The 17,063-nt window shown below is 35.1% G+C and overlaps 1 protein-coding gene across 3 annotated transcripts in view; it reads left to right on the top strand.

Annotated features, from left to right (window-relative positions):
* LOC138691084 (PHD finger protein 14) overlaps window positions 1-17,063 on the top strand; it is a 71,262-nt gene that overhangs the window by 53,154 nt on the left and 1,045 nt on the right. For all 3 annotated transcript variants that reach the window (XM_069812784.1, XM_069812785.1, XM_069812786.1), the window contains exons 13-16: window positions 2,487-2,610; window positions 4,607-4,921; window positions 8,078-8,304; window positions 11,733-11,841. In XM_069812784.1, the coding sequence (XP_069668885.1) occupies window positions 2,487-2,610; window positions 4,607-4,921; window positions 8,078-8,304; window positions 11,733-11,841 (775 nt within the window). The remainder of the gene's footprint in view (window positions 1-2,486; window positions 2,611-4,606; window positions 4,922-8,077; window positions 8,305-11,732; window positions 11,842-17,063) is intronic.

The raw sequence follows: 17,063 nt of genomic DNA, 5'->3' as shown, positions 1-17,063 counted from the left end.
TATATATTTATCCAAGGTACTATTTTATAAAACTGGTCCAAGAGGTGTGAAATTATATCATTAATTTTTTGTATTTATAGCAAAAAAGTTAAAAAAAATAGCATTTTCTAGCATTAACTCTTTAACACCGGATTACAAAAATAATTATCGAATAAGTTTGCACTATAAGAACTAAGTTTCTTGCTGTCTATAAACAATATTCACAAAATATTTCGTTCGTAGATTATGCTGTTTGGTCATTAGGGGCTGTGATCATGAGAGCATGCTAGCCATTAATGTTAACAAGTTTGTTACATTTGTCACAGTGTTCACATCCAGCAGAAAAATATTATGAGCAACACTTATAAATAGGGAGCGGAATTTTATGTGCTAAAAAATTTAAATATATTTATTTTTTATGTGCTAAAAAGTACGAAAATATTTTCTAAAAATAATAAAAAAAAAAATATTTATTTTTAATATGACAAAAATACCTTACTTAGCTTGAAAAAAAAAATGTTACTAGGTACTCACCAACCACACTTGAGTGCTAGTAGTTGGCCGAGAATTGCAGTGAACAACAAAGGTCATCTCCAAATTCTCCATCACAAATGCATGCCAATTATCTCTGAACAACGACTTATACTGTGAAAACGATCTTTCCACATCACAGGACGTCAGACGCGCACATTTAAAGAGAGGAATGTCACAAACACAAACACCGTCAATTTCACCTACAGGCACACCCTCCAATACTTGAGCAACTTTACATATTTTTTTTTTATATCCACTGTTTTTCCCAAACACATTTTGGAATTTGTCCCTTAGTAATTGTGCTTCTGAACCTGGTAGCGAGTCTAGTTTAATTTCCACGGCACGCACCTCCCTGTTTCAGACAACAGGTTTTTGGATGTTTCGAGTTTGTTTATGGTGTTACACAAAAAGCTTAGATTTGCTAATAGGAAAGCCAAATCGTTTTTTAAACAACCATCTTTCAGTATATCTTGAAGGATATTGATTGACGAAGCCCGATAACAGGGAATCACAACAAGATGTTGCCTTACTTGATAGGCATGAGCGAGAGACAAGAGATTTATTTAAATTAAGTAGCCTAATATTTATACAGGAGCTGTTATCTGTTGTGTTTCACAAACAAAGCGTCGAATGAAAACATCTTCAACAACAATAAACATTCCTAATTATGTGTTGCAAGATCTCTCCTCCTTGTCCATGTTAATTTAGTCTCTAATAATGACATTGATATGCTGCCTAGCAGTTCTCAGAACTTGAGGCGATATTATTACAAAAATGGATCACGGATACACCACACAGCACTTAGAAACACGAAGCAACCAAGAATTCTTAAAAAAAAAGATAACGTACTTCTGAGTGACATAATTGATTTAGTTCTAAAATATTTAAAAGTTCTTGTAAAAAATTATTTAAGTAAAAAAACTTCAAGATTTATGTGTTTATAATAGATTTCCTGAAAATATGTATTTACATAATTTTTTGTGGAAATATGTGTTTTTACGTTAAATAAAATTCGGGTTTTAAACTTGAAACTTCATGTTTGGAATTTTTAAATTTGTTAATTGTGTTTTTTCACACGCAAAAAGAATATTTAATTACATAGGAATCCGCTCCTTAGTTATAAATATAAATATATATATATATATATATATATATATATATATATATATATATATATATACTGGGAAACTAGAGAGAAAATGACTTGATCATCGATTCTTGCCATTTGAAAATAATAATAATACTTATAAATATAATTATTTGTAGGTGTTAACTACTTCAGTCCACAAAAGACTTTATAAAGACCTTCCTTTCGAAAAAAATTACACTAGCATTATTGGTTCTGTAATTTCGAGTTTCTGGGATCAATTCTCAAAAAATAGAATGACACGATTTGTCACAGTTTTGATATAAAGTACGAGTATAATGCATATAGAATGCTTCCAGTGTTGCTGCAGAACAAATAATATTATTAACAATAATAAGAATACTTATTTAGCTTACTAACATGTCAATAGGAATGTAACATATACAAGATCAATTATTTCCTGAGCAGCTTTCACTTAGTGTGAAATGGAACAAAGCATGGAGTGCAAAGTAGGACTTTCATACATTCAATATGAACAGTACAGTCTCTACCTGCACATTGACACTTATTTGAAGTTGCCACAAGATGTCCTGCACCATCAAGATGAATGTCATTGCTAGGGCAATGAAAAGGGAGCAGTTAAAACTAGTGATGGTACTGAGTATAGCTGTAAGTAAATTTACAGCTTGAATTAGCTAAAAAACATTCCACAAAAAAATTTGTCTATGCATCATTCATATGATAATGTTAGTGGAGTAAAATGGCACCGGCATTAATGCAGCAGCCGGTATGAGTAGTATATACCTGTGCTTTTGTGTCAGTTTATATTAGCAGATTTCATGGTACATTGTGAGAACAGCTTTTGATCGAGCAGTTTATTTTTTAGGCAGTGTTCTGAATGTGACAAAGAGTCCTCAGGATCAGAGGTAGAATGTGTTGACACTGAGGCACCTCGCCGACTCAGACACAACAAAGAAGTTGAGAAACCTATTGGACCACCAACACCAAAGGTAAGACGTCTGAAAATTGTTGTTGGTGCATGAATATAGATTATGTATAGTTAATTGTTTTGACATAGAGCAAAGAATAAATAAATACACATTACACATCTTGCATTATTTCGGTTTTGTTTTGTTTTATGTTGCTCTACAACAGAAAATATATTCTTCTCTTCATTTATAGACTAAAATGCAAGTGTAAATACTAGAATTGCTAACAAATTAATGAGTCCACACCTATGGAGTAACAGCACATCTGGCTGCAAAACCGGGTGGCCTGGGTTCGAATCCTGCTTGGGGCAAGTTACCTGGTTGAGGTTTTTATCCAGGGTTTTCCCTCAACCCAATATGAGCAAATGCTGGGTAACTCATTCAGATGTTAATAACCTGAGATGTTGATACTGCATCGTAAAATAACCTACTAAAAAAAAGAATAGGATTGATAAATTTTTGTATGCACTGCTACCGAAGTATTTACAATTTTTCTAACCTAAGTCATTACTATGTCCCGCGCCGTGGCGTCGTGGTCTAAGGGATCCTGCCTAGGACTGGCATTACAGAATACACACTGGTTCGAGTCCTCATGGGGAAGAAATTTTCTCATGAAATTTCGGCCAGTGTATGAACTGGTACCCACCCAGCATCGTGATGCGCTTGGGGAGCTGCGATAGGTAGTGAAATCCGGTTACGAAAGCCAGCTATAACAGCTGGAAGGATCATCTTGCTAACCACACGATATTTTCATTCTGGTTGGATGATCGTCCACCTCTGCTTCGGCATGTGGGCATGAGGCTAGCAGCCGGCTGGTTGTTCTAGCCCCTTCACTGACTGTAGCGCCACGGATTATTAAGTCATTACTATACAGCTGTCTACCTGGTTGGCAAGTTGGTATAGCGCTGGCCTTCTATGCCCAAGGTTGCGGGTTCGATCCCGGGCTAGGTCGATGGCATTTAAGTGTGCTTAAATGCGACAGGCTCATGTCAGTAGATTTACTGGCATGTAAAAGAACTCCTGCGGGACAAAATTCTGGCACATCCGGCAACGCTGATATAACCTCTGCAGTTGCGAGCGTCGTTAAATAAAACATAACATTTTAACTATACAGCTTGCAACCCCTCCTTTAGGAAATGTAACATGCTATAAATCTGTGCTGAGATAGGACCTTCCACGTTTTTTACTTCTGAAAGAAGTCAGGCTACTGATTTTTATTATCATCCTTCATGTACTAGCACTACTCGATCTATTATGGTTTCTTGCCAAAGTTGCCTTGGTGTTCAAATTTATTTTATAAAATCCGTCACCCTTAGCAATGTGTGAACCCGTGACTGTGGGATCTGATGGTAAGAATGGTAATCGTTCAACTACCAAGGACTATACTATTTACTTACTGGCTTTTAAGGAACCCGGAGGTTCATTGCCGCCCTCACATAAGCCCACCATCGGTCCCTATCCTGAGCAAGATTAATCCATTCTCTATCATCATATCCCACCTCCCTCAAATCCATTTTAATATTATCTTCCCATCTACGTCTCGGCCTCCCTAAAGGTCTTTTTCCCTCCGGCCTCCCAACTAACACTCTATATGCATTTCTAGATTCGCCCATACGTGCTACATGCCCTGCCCATCTCAAACGTCTGGATTTAATGTTCCTAATTATGTCAGGTGAAGAATACAATGTGTGCAGTTGTGCGTTGTGTAACTTTCTCCATTCTCCTGTAACTTCATCCCTCTTAGCCCCAAATATTTTCCTAATAACCTTATTCTCAAAAACCTCTCAATCTCTGCTCCTCTCTCAAAGTGAGGGTCCAAGTTTCACAGCCATACAGAACAACCGGTAATATAACTGTTCTATAAATTCTAACTTTCAGATTTTTTGACAGCAAAGTGGATGATAAAAGCTTCTCAACCGAATAATAATAACCAAAGACTATACACGTGAAAAATATTTGTGTTGTTAAAACAAGTTCTTGCTTGTATAGAATTGTATATGAAATTGATGTTGTTTAGGTTACGATCAAACCCATAGAACCGCAACCAATTGGCCCACCAAGGACTGCTTTTACAATCAGAGGTGCAGGTTCTCCGACTGCAACTGTAACTTCACCAGTGTTGGTAAACTCAAACTCAGTGGCAGCAGCCAACAACTTAGTAGAGCATCAGTCACAGAGACAGGGCAAGAAGAGACGAAGGGAGAAACACCATCGCTACTCTCCTGACTCCCAAGGCATGAGTCCCACCAAGGAGCACAAACATAAGCGCAAGAGAAAGAGCCTTGATATGGAGAATCCCAATCAACAGGAGACACCTAGGATTAAAATAAAGGTATTTCCAATCTCTACATTTTTGTCAGTGAAGATTATTATAACTAGGCCTATATGCAGAATCCGGACTTAAATTACATAATATAATATTATTATCTTTTATTTGGTATTTTATAACTGTACTACCTTATTTACAAATTCTGATCACATTTATTTTCAGTACATGTGTCCAGTCCAGTTACTGTTATTACTAACTAGTTACTTGATATCAACAGGAATGTGGTAGGAATGTCACAACCAGAGGACTGCATTGGAGTTAAATTGCTCGCTTGAACTCGGTCGAGTGTCGCACCCTCGTGGAGATACGATTGGTCGTGATACGCTCGTAATAAATAGAAGCACAGTACAAGGTCATCTCACAGACATCTCTTATCTTGTATGGAAGGCGACAGATAAGATACACATATGTTTTGCTCACGCAGTAAAAATAAGGCTTTATTTTCTGCGTTTATGACAAACGTCTAATGGAACAGTCAATGGAACGTACCAAAACAGGAACATGAAGTTATAAGTAAAATAGTATGATAAACTTCGATATACAGTTATTATTGCTAATGAATAATTATTCAATATTTGATTTACCACATATATAATATGATAGGTCCATACATAGTGTTCCGCCTATATACTGCGACAATGTAGAAACGTTTTACAAAATATAATTGTTATAGCAGTAGATTAGTAACAATATTAGTACAGTGATAACGTCACAGAAAACATAATAAAACGAATAATCATGCTGTACAACTGTTATAGACGCAAAGATTGATACACTAATTATTAGAGATTATTATTATTATTATTATTATTATTATTATTATTATTATTATTATTACTATTAGGAAACTTGATACAGTTCTTGCATTATCGTGATTGTGTTCTCCGTTTATAATAATTACATTTACATCCAATACATCTATCAGATGTGGAAAAACAAAATCACTCCTGTGTGGAAAAAAAAAAAAAAAAACATTTATCTACAACATTTATATTACATTTTAAAGCAAGTTTTGTAGTTGTACTATGTAGAGGTTAGTTAAACACTGCAAAGTTTTGAAATAATAAACATCTGTGATGTTACGACACAGTTCATCACTGTAACAAGAACGAATGTTTAACGCTCGGCTTATACCGTTCGAGGAGTTATCGCTCGTGACAATTTTACCCATCATGCATGTGCGCTACCTATCGGATTATGCTATGAACTACTTGGCGCTCGAGTGAAAACGTCTGATGCAGACCTATGGTCACAACCAATGACAGAGTGAACTATTTGAGATGATAGACATTTACTACTACTACTACTGCTACTGCTACTGCTACTGCTACTGCTACTCAATCTGCATGTCATTTAGATCATTAGTTCGATAGTGTTCTTGTGAAAGTTATGTGGTATATGACATTTATTTATACTTGGTTACAGTTTAAAAATATGAAAAGTCTACATCTCTACATTTCATGATACTGAGATGATAATTTTTAAGTATGCATTTTACTACACTGCAGGAGCTTGTTTCATAAAAGTACTGCTTTTGGCGGTTACATATTAGGAATGTAAAAATTAGTAGCTAACAGTATGGAAAATTCTGTTTCGTAAACAAAACTCTACACTTCTAAATTTCCTACAGTACTTTTAGCAGTTGGTAATGTAGCTTCATTCAAAGAGTATGTGACATACTGTATATATAAATAATCATTCTGTCTATTTTATTTTATGGCCTATTCTATGCACTGAATTTATAATTATTATTACAATATAGTAACTCAGTTGCATTGTTTTGCAGTATGTTAAAACCATTAAAGAAAGAACGGAAAGTCCTGAAACAACAAACATTTTTAAGAATAAAGAATTAATTAATAGCAATCCACCAAATTCACCAAACTTATTAAAAACTTCATCTATAGGCCTATCTTTCGGCCATCAAACAAGTTCCTTAAGAAGTGCTTCATTTGTACTATTCACCACTCTTTTAGTTAATATGCATACATTTGCTTTGAAATCCCTTACAAGTCAGCAATGCTGTGATGCTGTTTTGACGTTAGAGCTCTATTCCTTGAAGTATTACACTCTAAAATATTGTTCAGTGGCAATAAACAATTGATTGAAATTATTAGAGGTTAGGCAGTACCTTTCATTATATTCATATGTCTGTTCCATAAAAACATAATCCAGTCTAGATCTGAAAATTCTTGGACGTGTTACAATAATATTTTCTTTGTCACTAGATGAGGAATGTATTTCTACAAATTTATGTAAAAAAATGACTGATTTTACTCAAATATATTCTCCTACTTTCTTTTATCAGTCTCTATTAACTGATAAAATGAACCACTGATTAAGAGTACAAAATGAGCAATACCTACTATATTTTATGAAACAGCATTGTTGCTAACTAATACTCCTAAATATGAGTTGCTGACTACTATTTTACACTGCTATTTTTATGAAACAGATTTCTAGTTTCAGTACTATGTCTGGTGTTCCCAAGTTGGACAGTCTTTTGATGGTAATAGAGTTACTTGAATAGATTTTAAGTCATTCTGGAGCAGTCATTGCACTTTCACTATATACAGAGGTTAACAGAATAGACAGCACTAAGTTGGGTAATTTTGTTGTTTCTGTATACATGCTCTGAAGGTCTTTGTTCAGAATATATGCAGTCGAAATATAATATTTTTAAGCACCACTAAGGACTGACTTCTTACTCGAAATAAAATTGTGTTGGTTTAGAATTTTTCAAACGATATAAATTAATGACATAGTCAAGTCCTATTAAAGTTATTTGTGTTTTCTTTATTGGCCACATAATGCAGTTTTACTATGTGCTCCGTCTAAAATTAAACAATTAGGGTGCTATTCATAGACATTTCGCAGCACGCTCTACAAGCATAATAAGCTAGCCCCGGCTATCCACTGGTTACTAGTACTGAATTCAAATCATATCCTATCGCTAACACTGGTTTATGAATACGAAAAACGCTGATCATCCACCGGAAACCCGTGCTGAAAATGTCTATGAATGCGGCCTGTAGATTCTTAGTTTTGATTTCGAAAAATAGTACTTACTCTCAACATAATAGGATATCATTTCAATTATTCAACTGTTAGAATATATTATTATGTATATTATTATTTTGTCCTTTCATTTTACTTCAGATCAAACCAATTCCAATGCCAGTTGGTGAAGGGGCGTCATCTTCTGGTCCTCAAATGTTTGTTGCAACTTCAAGTACTGAAACTATATCAACACCATCACCTGTCATGACCAAGGCTCGGACTAGTAGTGGTCGAATGTCATCAGGTAGCAAGAAAATCAAGGATTCTGACGTTATGACAAAGTGTGATGTATGTAATGGACCAGGTTCGAATCAGAATCTTGTGAGGTATGTTACACTACTGTTTAATACTCTTTGAGCTAATATGCTTTTTCTTAGCTTATTTCCATTTCCGTTTTGCATTGATAAACTTTTAATTTCGTGCAGTAACCACGGTTCTGTTTCCTACAATAATAATAATAATAATAATAATAATAATAATAATACTTACTTACTTACTTACTGGCTTTTAAGGAACCCGGAGGTTCATTGCCGCCCTCACATAAGCCCGCCATTGGCAAGATTAATCCAGTCTCTACCATCATATCCCACTTCCCTCAAATCTATTTTAATATTATCTTCCCATCTACGTCTTGGCCTCCCCAAAGGTCTTTTCCCCTCTGGCCTCCCAACTAACACTCTATATGCATTTCTGGATTCGCCCATACGTGCTACATGCCCTGCCCATCTCAAACGTCTGGATTTAATGTTCCTAATTATGTCAGGTGAAGGATGCAATGCGTGCAGCTCTGCGTTGTGTAACTTTCTCCATTCTCCTGTAACTTCATCCCTCTTAGCCCCAAATATTTTCCTAAGAACCTTATTCTCAAAAACCCTCAATCTCTGTTCCTCTCTCAAAGTGAGAGTCCAAGTTTCACAGTCATACAGAACAACTGGTAATATAACTGTTTTATAAATTCTAACTTTCAGATTTTTTGACAGCAGACTAGATGACAAAAGCTTCTCATCCGAATAATAACAGGCATTTCCCATATTTATTCTGCGTTTAATTACCTCCCGAGTGTCATTTATATTTGTTACTGTTGATCCAAGATATTTGAATTTTTCCACCTCTTCGAAGGATAAATCTCCAACTTTTATAGTTCCATTTCGTACAATATTCTGATCACGCGACATAATCATATACTTAGTCTTTTCGGGATTTACTTCCAACCCTTTCTCTTTACTTGCTTCAAGTAGAATTTCCGCGTTTTCCCTAATTGTTTGTAGATTTTCTCCTAACATATTCACGTCATCCGCATAAACAAGAAGCTGATGTATCCTGTTCAATTCCAAACCCTCTGTGTTATCCTGAACTTTCCTAATGGCATATTCTAGAGCGAAGTTAAAAAGTAAAGGTGATAGTGCATCTCCCTGCTTTAGCCCACAGTGAATTGGAAAAGCATCAGATAGTAACTGGCCTATACGGACTCTGCTGTAAGTTTCACTAAGACACATTTTAATTAATCGAACTAGTTTCTTAGGAATACCGAATTCAATAAGAATATTATATAATAATAATAATAATAATAATAATAATAATAATAATAATGTTATTATTATAATTATTATTGTTATAATAATAATAATTATTATTATTGTTGTTATTATTATTATTATTATTATTATTATTATTATTATTATTATTATTATTATTATTATTATTATTATATAATGATTCCATTTATTTTGACTTCAGCAAAGCATTTGATGTTGTTCCCCATAATATGTTACTGAGTAAATTAAATTCTTTTGGTCTTACCACTAATTACCTGGGCTGGTTTGAAAATTATTTAAAAGAAAGACAATCCTGTGTTAGACTTGGAAATTCTTATTCTGATCCTTATATTACTTTATGCGGAGTTCCACAGGGTTCCACTTTGGGGCCTCTACTATTTTTATTAATTATAGTTGACATCTGTAAAAGAATAAGTTCCAACTGCCTTTTATTTGCCGATGATCTTAAAATATTTCGCAAAATAAATAGTCTGGCAGACTGTATAACTTTGCAAAATGATATAAATGCCATTGAGCTATGGTCTGCTGATAATTGAATGAAAATTAATGAATCGAAAACTTTTGTCATTTCCTTCTCTAGAAAAACCACTTCTCTTAAATTTAATTACACTCTTAATAATATCAACATAATAAGGAAAGACTGTATTAGAGACCTGGGAGTTCTACCCGATACCAAATTACATTTTCATAATCATGTCCAACATATTTATAATCATTCCATTAGAATGCTCGGACTTATAAGGTCTATAACTTATTCTTTTTCTACCCCAGCTACTCTTGTAATTCTATACTATACATTAATCAGATCTAAACTAGAATATGCATCTGTCGCCTGGAATTCTATTACTTCTACTGATTCGGGTAAATTGGAAATCATCCAAAGAAAATTTATGTCCCTATGTGCCTTTAGGTTTTTGCCTAATTCATCTGTTTTCAATTATGAGCATACTTGTAAATATTTTAACTTTTCTAGCCTATATGCTAGATGTCTTGAACTTGACTACTTATTCTTTTGTAAGACCTTAAAGGGTGATATTGATTGTGAATCCTTCATAAGCAATATCTACCTACGGGCCCCTTTTAATGGTTTAAGATTCCAAAGAATTTTTTATACCTATAAGCCTAAATCTCTCTCTCCAGTTGTCAGATGCATGAAAGCTGCCAATTTACATTATATTAATTGAGATCCGTTTAATGTATAGTTTGTTGTTTGGCTATTCTTATATTAAGCATATTCATTTCAACTTCATTCGTTTGTGTTGTTTTTAGCTTTTCTGTATCATGTACATTTTGCAGTTATCTATTCATTTTATCATTATTGTTTTTTTTTTTTGTATTTATGTCTAATTTTAATAACTATTTGTATGCACTGTTTTTGTTATCTATTCATTTTTTCTTTATTGTTTATTTGCATTTGTCTGTATGTAATCTTGTACATTGTAAATCTTGCTAACTCTTATCTTGTGCTGAACTGTTATTGGCCCCAGGCTGTTGTACAGCACAATAAATATTAGTAAATAAATAAATAAATAATTATTGTTATTATTATAGTAATTATTATTATTGTTATTGTTTTTATTGTTATTATTATTATTATTATTATTATTATTATTATTATTATTATTATTATTATTATTATTATTATTATTATTATTTCAAAACTACTGAAAGCCCTTGACCATTTAGTTCTCTCTCTAGTCAGGATTGTGAATCAACACATGTAAAAAATTGATCCAGTTTTTGTGGGAAATAGTATGTTGACTAAAATGTCATCCTGATTGTGGTTCATTGATTTCTAATTAACATTTAATACTGAAGTGATTGGCTGTTCTCAGCTAGTCTCATCTTAATTGATATCTTTCTTCAACGTATGCACCTTGTACATCTAAATAAGCTGGTATAGAAGACCGTGGACCAGTAAGATTTTGAATGGACATGTTCCTACTCTTTTCTGCTAGAGGTTTCCACAATTATTGTCATGGATACATTTGCTACCAGAGATTGAAAACGGATTAATGCTGTGTCTAGACATATAATATTGCCTTTATTCAATTTTATTCATAAATAAAATGAAACTGAAATAAATCTATCACATGGAGCCAGTGACTTCGCTATAGATTGAAGCATCGATTTTGACTCTGGTCTTGAGCATATAATCGAGTTTATATATTAATATTGTGTTCTTTGAAATTTGACAGGTGTGATGAATGTATGAAGTGTTTCCACTTCACGTGCCTGGATCCTCCAGTGAAGAAGACTCCGAAGAGGAGAGGATATTCATGGCACTGCGCAGATTGTGACCCAACAGTAAGTTCATTATGATCACTGTGTGTGCTTCACTTCCTGAGCCGAGAACTCCCTAGTGCAGGGATGCAGAACTGGGGAAGAGAAGAGTGGAAGCATGGGGAAAGGATTGGTTCCCCGTCCATAGTCCACCGACGTTGATGTCGGCCGTGATGTTCCGCAACCAAAGTAGCACAAATTCTGAATACAAATCCCCTCTACTCTACTACCATGTGGGGGTGAAAGGAAGGGATGAGTCATTCATTTATTATCTTCCATAGATATTACATGAGCAATGAAGCTTTAAGATGTGGAACAAGTCAAAATTTTACAATATTACAATAACAATTTTTACAATATTTTAAATTTTTACAGTTTTACAATGTAGTAATTTTCTATAATGATGAGGTGAGGTCCGAGGATTCGCCAAAAGATTACCCAGCATTTGCCTTTTGGTTGGGGAAAACCTCGGAAAAACCCAACCAGGTAATCAAATCAAAGGGGGAAATGAAGTGATGCCGAGGACTCGCCATAGACCATCCAGCTTCAGTCCCACGGCTGTGGAAAACATCGGAAGAAACCAAAGACCAAAGGGGGATCCAACCCAAGCCTGAACGCAGCTCCGGATCAGCAGCCCAGCGAGTCTGCCGACTGAGCTACATCGATGGCTCTACTAAAAATATACAATACATAGCCAATCAGATTATTAAATTTACAAACGCAAATGATCATGCATCAGTTGAGCTATATGTATAATACAAAACAAGTAAGTTAATTAAATTTAAGGCATAAACAATTCAATCAGTTGTGATATACAGAAATTGATAATACATATCATGCAAACTACTTCAAATTACAAACACAAACAGTGATATATTTCGGCTTGTGAAGTATGCCACAATTGGTGACCAGTTCTGCATCCCTGCCCTAGAGCTTAGAGTCACGCTTCTTAGATCTGCATGCGACACGGTAGCATATTACAGAGAACATTATCCGATGCCATTTCAGGGATCTTTACTGTTTATAATACTGAAGACTCTAATCGTGATTACAGCTATCACTATTATCTCTCATGGCAATTTCCGAAAATGTATGTACACACTAGGTCATTCTTCGTTCAGTCTGGACAACTGCTGAATTACCATAGAGCAGCGTTTCTCAAAGTATGTTGCTGGGGTTGCGTGAGTCCTATATGATTTTAAATTTTATTTTATACTTAGTGGATGCTATAAAAATTTACAAAAGTTACGAAAATATGAATCCATAACAACATGAAACATCACTGATGATGATGATGATGATAATAAACGTCTAAAATGGAAAATAAAGGTATGGTCACACGTCGCTACTTTTGAAGCGATGCAGTACAAAAAACTGCGCAACTCTCGTACTGCAACGTGTGAACAACTGTGCAACCCTAAAAGTAGCGGCTGCCGAACCTGCTGCCTGTTACTTTTTCATGCTGCGCGCAGCTTAGAAGTAGCGACGTGTGAACAGGGTTCTCAGGGTTGCAGCCGCAGCATTTTTGATATCAGTTTTGTTGAAACTTTTGCTGCAGTTGCAACCAGTGTTGCCATCCAAATGTGTCAATGATACTTTTATTGTCTGGATATATTTTAATGTTAGATGTGATGAAAATAAATTATTTGTAATGGTTACTAAATGTACAACACAGTCTGAGTATATTTGCTGACGAAATAATTCATTTTTTTAATTTTCCGTAGTGTAGTTTCAAACATTGATTACGTGAATATGCTGTTGGTTATCATTTAAGTATATAGGCATTTTTAAAAGCTTTAGAGTAAAAATAATGCGAATTTCTGATTACTAGTTAGGACAGAAAAGCAAATAATAGGTAAGTAAGCTTTCACACGAGTTTCTTAATAATGCGAACATAACCACAAAATGTATACTGAGAAGTCAACATGGAGATGGAAACCTGGAGCATGACTGCAGCTGCAAAAGTAGCGTCTTGTGTGTGAACAGACTCGCAACCTCCAGTTGCAACTTTTGCTGCACTTGGGTTGCGCAGCACGAAAAGTAGTGTGCAGCGCACTACTTTTGGCTTACGTGTGAAAATGACACGCAACTTTTGCAGCTACAGTACAAAAGTTGCACAGCAAAAGTAGCGACGTGTGACCGTACCTTAATGCTTATCACTTTTATCACTGGATACTCTGCGTATGTGTCCACTAAAACAAAATACTGAAACAAACAAAATGCAAAAGTATAAATGAGACTACAACTTTCTGCCATAAAAGCAGGTTGCAGGCTTAAAAAGCAATCACATTGATCACACTGAACAGAATTATTGAATAATAGCTTTCATTTGTCTGTTAATTATTAAATACTAATAAAGTATTACAAGCAGTTACACTTTAGGTTAAAAGGGGTTTCACGGTGGTTAAAGTTTGAGAAACACTACCATACAGGATGTGTACACACTACAAAAATTGTGATCACAATTAGGTCGATAATCTGTAGCCTACCACTGGTGTTAGTGTTTAGTTACAGGAATTAATGAGAAGGGTATAATTTGTTTTGTGAGGGGATTCACTTCTCAATGGCTGATCTTGCTCCATAGCTGTCGATAGGAATCTTGAAAAGGCAGATGTGTTGAATGCTACTAACTGCACATGTGGTATGCATTATAAAACCTCCCACTCTCTCTCTGCATCTCACCTTGCAAAGAAACAGCTCAGAAAATGAGACACGGGCAGTATACCATCTGAAAATAGCTCTTCAGGACTAACATATTGGCATTGTAAATTAATGAATTCATATAGGATGAATGATTCTTCACTGAATGTGTACATTTCAGTCTCATTGCCATATTTACTCGAAAGTAACTCTCACCTTTTTTTTACCCCAAAATTAAATATAAAAATTCGGGGTGTGAGATATATGTGGGGATTTGGAAACAAGTTTTGCAAGAAGAAAATTAATTAATGTTTATAATTAAATACTCAGTATCCGTTATAATACAGGGTGTCCAGGACAAAATTTACCAATAAGAAAGTTTAATAACTCACCAAATAATTGATGGATGAAAATGCTGTTTGCGGGAATTGACAAAGGGACTTCCAAAGTTTCGAACGACCACTAATAAACTTCTATGTGTGCACCTCTTGTACTACGACAGATGTCCAGGCGATATTCAAGTTCTTGCCATGTGTTTCGTAACATCTCTGGAGTGACAGTTGCACAAGCAGCGACAATTCTCCGACGCAGATCCTCCAAATCTGCCACTACAGTCTTTTACACAATGTCTTTTATGTTTCCCCAAAAAAAGAAGTCCACTGGGGTTAGGTCTGGGGATCTGGGAGGCCATGCTGTAGGTCCACCTCGACCAATCCATCGCTGAGGAAAGCATTCATTCAAGTGATCTGTAACATGTAATGTATAATGAGGCGGAGCTCCGTTTTGTTGGAAAACATATCCCTGTGGAATATGAGGATATCAAGATACACATTTCCATTGATAGTGTTTTCCACAAAAAAGAACGGTCCAATCACAGTTTCATGTGTAAGTCCGCACCAAACATTAATCTTAGGGCTGTCTCTTTCCAATTCCCTCACTACATGCGGATTTTCTGATCCCCAGATGCGACAATTATGCCTGTTGACGATCCCACAGATGTGGAAGGTGGACTCATCACTAAACACGACATTCTGCAGATATCCATTTTCAATATCAATTTTCAACAGCATGTCACTAGCGACATCATATCGTGCAGGCAAGTCGTTTGGTTTCAACTTTTGAACCAATTGAATCTTGTATGCATGCAGATGTAACCTCTTGTGCAGAACATCGTGGATAGTTGACTTTGGAATTGCAAGTTCCCTGCTGGCACGGCGAACAGACTTACACGGGCTCCGTTGGAAAGCTTGCTGAATCCTGTCGACTTGCGCTTCTGTCACTTTCTTCCCGCGTGGTGTTTTCTCTACAAGAGAACCGGTCTCAGGAAGCTTTCTATGCCAAGTTGTTATTGTGTGCCTATCTGGTGGTTGCTTCTCAGGCCACTGTTGTCTAAATCTTCTCTCCACTATCTTCGGATACTTGAATTCGGCAAGCCAATAGCAGCATTGAACTTTTTGTTGCACTGTGAACGCCATTTTAATTACAGCTATGTCAACAACAATGATCAAATGTTGCCAACATCACACATAAAACTTAAAATGTCCCTCTTTCATTTGCCGCAAATTTAATTTTCCTATCTCCATTATTACGCGAGTTATTAAACTTTCTTATTGGTAAATTTTGTCCCGGACACAGTGTATATAATTGGACATGTTACAGTATTTGGAATCATAAGATCACCACGATTAAATAAAATGAAAATGGGTACGACTTAACTAAGCATTTCTCAATATGGTTTCCTCATGTTTCCTCTTCAAGGCAATCTACCTAAATTGAGTTACTACTATATTGGGATTAACTTTATTTCGACAACAAGTAATATAAAACCAGAACGAATTCCACTATTTGTATGAACTTCTATGCACCAGATACAAGTTTTGGAGTTTAGAAATATTTTTACGAATTGCTTTGCAAAATTAATGTAACCCTAGCCATTAGGAAAATAGAGCAAAAAAGAAAAGATGGGAAGGCTTTTCTTTCTGTAAAAATAGTTTTACTTTTCTGTAGAAGTCGCAAATATATACTTGCTGAGAATTCTTTTCCCACCACACACAATTTAAAAGCTTGGCACTTGTGGAGTAATTCTTTGTAATATCAGGATTAGCTTATTTTCACATGCTGCTAGTTGGTTACAAAAACTGTCTTTGTACTTGCAGATGAATATTGATAATAACATATTCTTTTCCTTGAACAGTTTGCTTTCATAGTGCTATATATTGTGTGGCAAGTGAGTAATGTTCTTATAATCGCATTATAATCGACTAATGTCTTTTAATGTTGCTACTAATTTTTAAGTACCAGTTTTCAGAAATAGCAGTTACAATTGAGGACCAGTTTTGCAAAACTTGCTAACTGAAAAAACTAAATTTTACAGGAGAGACAAAACACTGTAGTAAGCAAGTTTTGCTGTATCTCTTACTTATAGCAGAAAGCAAGTTTTGAAAAAACGATCACACTTTGACACACTACAATGAAGAGAAATAAACCAATATTACTAAGATGCTTTGAACATCATGTAGAGGCCTGCCTTATGTTAATGGATCCATCAAAATCTCAATTTTGCAAATTTTGTATTTAGCAAAAACGGTCCTCAATTGAAAGTGTGT

Source organism: Periplaneta americana, chromosome 16, assembly GCF_040183065.1.
Source record: "Periplaneta americana isolate PAMFEO1 chromosome 16, P.americana_PAMFEO1_priV1, whole genome shotgun sequence".
Lineage (NCBI taxonomy): Eukaryota > Metazoa > Arthropoda > Insecta > Blattodea > Blattidae > Periplaneta > Periplaneta americana.
The sequence above is the reverse complement of the archived record's forward strand: the minus strand, read 5'-3'. Positions and strand labels throughout refer to the sequence as shown.